Consider the following 7,861-nt stretch of genomic DNA (forward strand, 5'->3'; position numbering starts at 1 on the left):
CACCAAAAAGGATCAAAATTATTCTATGATATCAACTAATATTTAAAGTCACAATTGACATAGTAAAAGTTGCTATTTTAAAAAGTTAAAAGCATATGTTTGTAACTAAAATTACCTTCTAAGGATATGTAGGTAATGTACATATTGGACAAAAAATATAAAAAGGATCAATAAATGGAAAGAAGTTTTTCAATACTAAAGATTAAGTATACTCTAACCATCTCCTTTTAACCGAAGAATGTATTTTTTTATTAATATTCAGGAATATGAGATACAGGCCACAAGGAAACTTTTGAATGGGTTTTTCGAATAGCAGGTGCTAGATAAGTCAGATGACACACGAAATTCACCTAGAAATCATAGTGAAAGGGATAGCGAGCAGCAATTGACTTGAACTGTATGTTACAATCACCACTGAAATCAGCAGGCAAGAAAGCTCAGCTTAGAATACCTACTCCAGTTTTAGCTTTTGCCTTGGTACCTTTTGTTTTCTAAAAGCATATAAATGACTGAGAAATTTAAGATATGATAATTTTCCAACTAAATAGAGTTTATACAATCACAGGATACATATTATCTAAACTTACACTAACATGAATTCATTCTACATTTTATTTTTTGCTTTTTATTAGGTTAGAAAAATCTTAGTTTTTTATTTAAGAGTTTTTACACTTTTTTTCCCCGCAAACTGCTTTTAGATTGAAATTGTTTTCCAATCAACTGTTAAAGAAAAAACATAAAGAGCTACTTTAAAAAAAAATTAAACTTTTGTAATTGAAATTAATCAATTCATTAAACAAAATAAAACTTATCCTCAAGCGGTTTGAACAGATTTTTCTTTTTCCCCAGTGCTCCTCAAAACTGAGGAACTAATACACCTTCGACACCTTGTTTTTACTCACAGATCAGCAAGGGAAAAGAAGCTTTTCTGTCTTTTTAACTCCTGAGACTTTCAGTTTTGAAAGACCCACAGAAAGGACTAAACTGAAAATGTGAAAGCATTTTGCAAAATAGCAAGACTTCAGACTGCTAAAGTCTTAAATTAGGAGTTGAAAAGTCTGTTTGCAATATGGTTAGCCAACAACTCCCACAGGTCCAGCGCTATGACCCTCTTAAATTCAATTACATTCAAGTAACATTTCAACCCTGTAAAATTTAATGTAGTGGTAGGCCACCACACTTTCAAGCTTAATTAAAATTCAAGTCTGATTTAGAATTTAAGAAGTTATTGATTCTATTTTATTCTATCTATAAACATAATCTTTTATTTAATGCTTTAAACTTCAAAGTTATTTTGCGTACAAAACTATGTAGTGCTTTGTCCAAATTGTTGAAGAATGCAACTTACCAACTTGGAACATGGATTTATGCAAATTAAAAAAAAAAAAAAAAACTTTAAAAGACTAAGTCATTATAGAATGCCACTTTTAACACTACACCTGAATCTTTCAAGAAAGCAGTACCACTGAGGGTACCCAAAATAAAACATTCAAATATACAGTGCAATAAAATGACCATAAGTTTTGCTTAGAACTAGAGGGAGCTGAAATACGTGACGAAATTTATTTTCACGATATCAGAGATTACTGTAGCAAGTCCGTATTTGCAAAGATGACTATCACAACTCATTGCACCAAAAAGACAAAAAGTCAGCTATCAAAAAGTACACTATTTTAAATTGATTAAATAGAAAAAAAAGGCACACCATTTTAAAACGAGTGCAATTCAAACTTTTAAAGTTCTGCTATGCTTTGAGTTCAGCAGAAATGTCAGTAGGTGGTTCTGAAAATAAGTGCCCTATAATAATGTAATTACATCACAGAGCTTAGCGGGACCTCAGAGCAGAGTCCTCTTGAAAGCACGTTGTTCTGGGCAAGGACCTGCCATAACCCCCCTGGGCCACAGCTCCCATGGCAAGACAGAGCACGGCTAAGGCCCCCCCAGCTGCCCCTACCTTGCAGGGCTGTGCAGCGAGAAGGAAGCAACAGTGCTGTGCAGTGAATGCATAAAATAGAGATGCTATGGCACAGAAACGTCAAATGGGGCCCAAATGAGAAAGCCTAACACAATGTATAGCGTGTATTAATATGCCTGAAACTCCCACTGAATTAACTGGAACCACCTCCACTGAGGTATAGAAGAAAGAAAATGAAAAGGACTAGGAGACTATGCCACTGAAAAGAGATGTTCCCAGAGACCTCCTCCCCATATCCCAAAAATAATATTAACCCAGCTTCCTTTCTGCCCAGGATCACATGAATTTCCAGTTTTCTGCAAACCCTAAATAATAACAACATTTAAAATAAATGGTTGGAAATTACTTTAGCTTGGTCTCAAATACCTATTGGTATTAGCAGTAGAAATGAAGAGATGCAGGAAATATAACCAGCAGTAGAAATACACAGTAGAAAGTATTGAAATCTGACCTCACATAAAACTTGTGCAATCTTTAAAATGAAACAAAACAAAAAAGTAGAAGGAGAATCAGCAACTACAAGAATAATTGTTAGTACATTGCAAATGAAAACAGGTTAGAAAATAGAGTCAAGCAATGGATATTGACAGCAAATGCTGTGGAAATTAAACAGGAAGGTGTTGACAACAAAAGATGTTATTGACAAAGGAAAGTCCAGAACAAAGTTTCAGAAGAATGAGTTAGGAAGCAATTTAAAAAAAAAATAAAAATAAATGGACTATAGACTCAATCCTTTATTTTAAAAGCATACATCTAATAATTTTAATTAAATCAAATAAGATTATTTATGTGTATATATTTTTTGCATAATGCATTATCTGGATGTCTCATTTCAGATAAAAGATGAAACTTTGATAAAAAACAAAATTACTATCAAGATTTCAGAATAGTCTAGTTATTAGAGGGGAAAAAAGCTTACTTTGGAGTACAAAACTACCTGTAAGACATTGTTCCAGTCATACTGAACCTACCACTTTTAACACTGAAGTACGTGTTCCTCTGCAGAATGACCTATTAGTCTATAGCCTCAAAAATCATTTTCTGTCTAAAAGCAGCCTTGAAAAAAGTGACAAGCTTTCTCTATGTGAAGATTTACAAGGAAAGCAGAAAACTTCTCCCACCTCCAAGAGTTAAATAATTAAAAATTGGAAAGTGCAATGATTAATTGCTGAGTAGAAATCCTTACTTCAGTCCCTACCTGCACATCTGTTTTGATCTACAAGATTGGACCTTTGCCCAGTTCAGACTAAAGTCCAGTCAATATTCAGGAAGACCATTATCTTTGCATCATTCATTGCCAAAACTGGAGGAATAACAGCGAGTCAGACTCAAGTGAAAAGAAAATATGACTTCATAGCTAAAGAATGTAAAGTTTTCTTAAAGACCACAAGGCTCTTTTCCCCCTTCGTTACAATTGTCGATCAAAACACATACAAGTAACACAGGCCAACATTTTCATCAGGTAGCCGCTGGGTATTTGTTTACCTATATGCCTATGTAGAGCACCAGAGTTCAATTTGCTAAAGTAAAGGTAAAATTCAAAACCTAATCTGAGTTTAGGAAAAATCCCACTTTGAACAGATCAACTCTTTATATAAGAAGTATGATAGTTTCAACTCAGACCATGGGGAGCTTTTCAAAAGCAGCTTTTAGAGCATTAGAGGTTAGATTTTAAGCAGCATTGCCTAAAGCAAGATAGAGATCTAATGGCTTTCCAATTCAATAAGCCCATGACATTACAAATCCAACGAGAGATTGTATAATTTGTATATGGCACAGCTTTACTTGTTATCATACATAACAGGGGGACACATACCTACAATGGCAACAATGAGAAAATTAACACCAGGCAATATTCCCGAAACAGTCCCCTACTCAAAGAACATGGATAAGATACCAAGTCTTGGATAGGGTTTGCATGGATGCCCAAACCAAATATCCCAGTATGTGATCCCCATCACAGTTAATTTTTTTAAAGCAGACATTGGTAGAGAATACTAGTTCTTACACTTAGCCTTTATGTAATACTGCTGGTGCTCCCAATACCTGCCCTGGCCACACCGGCACGCTCGGCAGCACTGCAGCCAATTCAGGTCAGGGCTAACTTGAGGATCTCTGTATTATCTTACCTCCTTCTAGGGCACAGCGCAGCGACACCTGAATATGCCAGCTTACTTGGGAGGCAAGATAAAACTGTTCCACGGGCTACCTTCAACCTACAGGCCACATATGATACTCTAACCTGAGCACAGCAGCCAGGTTAGCACTCTTTACTTTCATTTCTTTTTCTGGATTATGATGTGTGCTACTAGATATAGCTTTTATGTAATTCCTTTTTATTCTTACATGCATAAATTACAATAAAAATTCATTTAGTAATTCTTGCCTTTGTTTCCCAAGGAAATGAAGGTTACATAATTAGTCTTTTTCCTGCCTAGTCTCTCCATTGCTTTTGATTTCATAGCTCCCTCAGACCAGAATTGGCAGGAAGAAGTAGGAACTTGATACTTCCAAGATTTCAGAGTTTCTTGAGAGTCAGCAGCCACATACAACACAGCCACTGACCACTGCGCTCACCAAACAACCCACCAACCCATAAATCCATGTATAGTACGAACAGCTTCAGGGTCTGCTCCCAAGCAAGCATGCGAGGAAAGAGAGGAGGACAATCTTGCCAGAAACATCACCCAGCTGAGGACACTTCAGAGAGACTGAGCAGGTGCAGAATGAAGCCCAAGTTATTCAAAGGCCTAGGTACATGAGGAAGCCTGCAGCATACTGCAGCAGGAACAAAAAAAGTAAACTACTATAGAAATGGAATTACAGGGGGAAAATATGGCAGGTCATGTTCCTTAGAATTGCAGCGTAAAGCTGTCTTCTATTAAGTTATTCCATGGGACTTTCTTTTCACCTACAGCACGGTGGAACCTCTTTTCCCTCCTACGCACAACAGGACTTCCATTACAAGCTCTTCACCAGGACCTCAATTTAACAAGGTTGTTGAGGCAGGTGCCCAAGTTTTACCGCTGCTCAAAGAAGCAAGAACAACAGTACGAAATCCAGTTCACCTGGCCAGGGCAACAGGCCAACAGAGCAATTTTGATTTTGAAGGATTGTCAGGTCTCAGAAGCAACTCCTTGATTGTCTCCTCACAGTCCCAGTAAATTGCCTCTAGACTCCAGTTTAGGCAGTTGGAGTTGAGAAGATTCCCTTTTCTACCAGAAGCTGACTACTATTCTGATGTCCGTTTTCAATTTTGCTTTACACACTACGATACTTGTCTTCCTTCCCATTCTGATACTGCCCACATGAGATTAATTTAACCTGCCTCTATAAAAGGTGGAAACATTTTTAAAAGTATTTTGTAACTTAATATACGTTTATTTAATACAAACACTAAGTTTGTTTAGGAAAAGAGAAGTATACCAGATATTAAAAGAGTCTGTCAGTAATCACAACACAAAAGTAACTATTGTCATTGACCAAAAATAACTTTGCTTATTTCGTTCTTTACAACTCGTTAGGAAAGACTTCACCTTAAAAACAAAAATGTCAGTTAAACTAATGTAAACTGGTATGCCGATATTTTTAAAACAGACAAAAGCACTTGATTCTTTGCAGACAGCATATCCTAAAGTGAGCTGCTTTAATTTTCTGTACTCTTCAAATATAAGATGCATATTTCACTACAAGGAGTTTCAAAATGCTTAATATTCATCCTTCCATTAGAAGTCTACAAATCTTTCTTATTTCCTGTGGCTTAAGAACAAACAAACAAACCAAAAAACTTGTACTATGGAATGGTCTTTAAAATGAAGCATTTTCTCCAATTACTTTGTTAAACCACGCAAACACTTGCTTGGACATGGTGCAAATTCTGCCTTCTGACACCTTAGACAAGAAGAAGCTCTGCAGTTTGATCCTGAATTCAGGCAGTCAGTAGTTACCCATATCACAGATCTGAAAACATTGCTGATGGGGAAGCAGTACTGCTAAACAGGACAATTAAGGAAGATACGATTACACGACCAGGAGGAGACCACTAAAATGAAGTATAAAAATCATAGTACCTACTAACATATCTGTAGTAATCAGATACTCAGTTAAAAAGCAGGGAGAGGGAGAAGGGAGGATGCTACACTCCTGCTACAGCAGAAATATTCATTTTATTTTATGTCTTGAGCAACAGAAGTAAATCAAAACATAGCAGATCAGTTTCACGACTGCATTTTCATGTCTTGCCTCACCTTTAACTGCAATCTACAGACCAAATCCTCAGGAGAACAGAGCTCTTGTTTTTGCAATTTCATTACTTGCCTCCAGGAGAACCTGGCTATTTTGACAGCCTGCCCTGGACCTAACAAGAAGTGCCATGTTCTTTTGAATGGCTGGATTGCTTAATCCATTCCAGGGTACATGTTTTAATCATTAAGAAGTAATGCCTTAAATCCTCTATGAATATTAATAACAAAATTTAAATCTTTACATAAATATGTTCGGATCTGTAACAAATTCTCACAGGTTTCTGCGAAAAGGCAGCCTAAACTGCAAATACTGTCAGATTTCAAAGGGCGGACATTGTCTCTCCCAGCTTTGAGTTACCTAATAAGCACAGACTCAGCAGAATGCTTTCCTCTCTTCTTTATAATATTAAGCTGACTTTTGAGCAGAGAAGAGCTTAGCCAATGTAAAGCTGTCCAACTTTGGCTCCTGGTGCGCGCAGCTTCCAAGGCGGGGTGAAGAGGCAGCTCTGCTTGCGCAGGGCAACTTCTCCTCACACACTGAGGCCTGATTTGCTCATCCACGGAAACCGACAACGCAGAAACATCCCACATGCAAAACAAACATCAGCAGTTCCCCTCTTCGCTCTTTTCCTAGGTTCTTTTGGCTATAAAAACAGATGTTTTCAGAAAGAAACATTGAGGACATTGCATGTCTGTAAGCCTTGTTTTGCTGGAAATTTAAGGGTTTTTTTTTTTAAAGGAATTTTTAAGTGATGTATAAAATCACTCTCCAATTCTAGAAGGATGTTTTTCAAAACAAAGCTTAGAAGCCCTGTCTTTAAAGATAACCCTCTCCAGAGAGACCCAACAAGTGTCAACTCTGCCTCCTTCCTTTTTAAAAAAGGGCAATAAAAACGATAAGCAGAGGGAACTGGGGAGACCAGCTTGCACACAGGCTGCTAGCTCGCAGCACAGGGCACCCAGGAGAGCACAGGGCACATCCCTTGAGCAAGGGATTAGTTTTCACAGAGCTCAGGGCCAGCGGGGCAGATTACTTTCCAAACAGCGGCCGAAGCCCCCTGTGCAGGGAGGGAGGCTCAGGCTCCACGTTCCGGGACCCGCCGCTCGCTGCCGCGCTCCGCATTGCCCCGAGACATCCCCTCGCTGCGGGGCGCGCAGGGCACCTAGACACCCGTCCCTCCCCAGCGGCTCCAGGGAGCAGCCGCCGCTTCCCTGCCGCCTCTCTGCCCGGCGCCGACTCGAGCGCCGCCCCGGCGGCCGCGGGGAGGCTCCGGGACCAGCCGCCCTCGCCCGCGCCGAGCCCGGCCGCAGCGCAGCGCCCCCGGGCACGCGCCCGCCGCCCCCCGCCAGGCGGCGAGGAGGAGGAGGAGGAGGCGGGAGGAGGGATGGCAGCCGCCGCGCCGCGATTATTTACCTCCCCAGAGCCTCGCAGCACGCACGGGCCCGACCCCGAGCCCGGGGGGAGCCTCCCTCGTCCTCCCCCGCCGCCGCCCCCGGGGGAGGGCAGAGCAGGGGGCCGCCGGGCCCGCGGGGCGCCCGTTATTGGCCTACTTACCGTCAATCGCCATGATCGCCGCCGTGGGCCGTACCAAGCGGCGCGGCGCGGCGCGGCGCAGCCCAGCGCGCACGCAGCACAGGCGCT

At 40.4% G+C, this 7,861-nt stretch overlaps 1 protein-coding gene across 1 annotated transcript in view; it reads right to left on the reverse strand.

Moving 5' to 3' along the window:
* Positions 1 to 7,830, reverse strand: part of SYT14 (synaptotagmin 14) — a 64,565-nt gene extending 56,735 nt beyond the window's left edge. The window contains exon 1 of the mRNA XM_026048445.1: positions 7,775 to 7,830. Coding sequence (XP_025904230.1) covers positions 7,775 to 7,787 — 13 coding nt within the window. The 5' untranslated portion in view covers positions 7,788 to 7,830. The remainder of the gene's footprint in view (positions 1 to 7,774) is intronic.
* Between the last annotated feature and the right edge of the window lie 31 nt (positions 7,831 to 7,861).

Source organism: Nothoprocta perdicaria, unplaced genomic scaffold, assembly GCF_003342845.1.
Source record: "Nothoprocta perdicaria isolate Ctin4 unplaced genomic scaffold, notPer1 scaffold_54, whole genome shotgun sequence".
In the NCBI taxonomy this organism is placed as follows: Eukaryota; Metazoa; Chordata; class Aves; order Tinamiformes; family Tinamidae; genus Nothoprocta; species Nothoprocta perdicaria.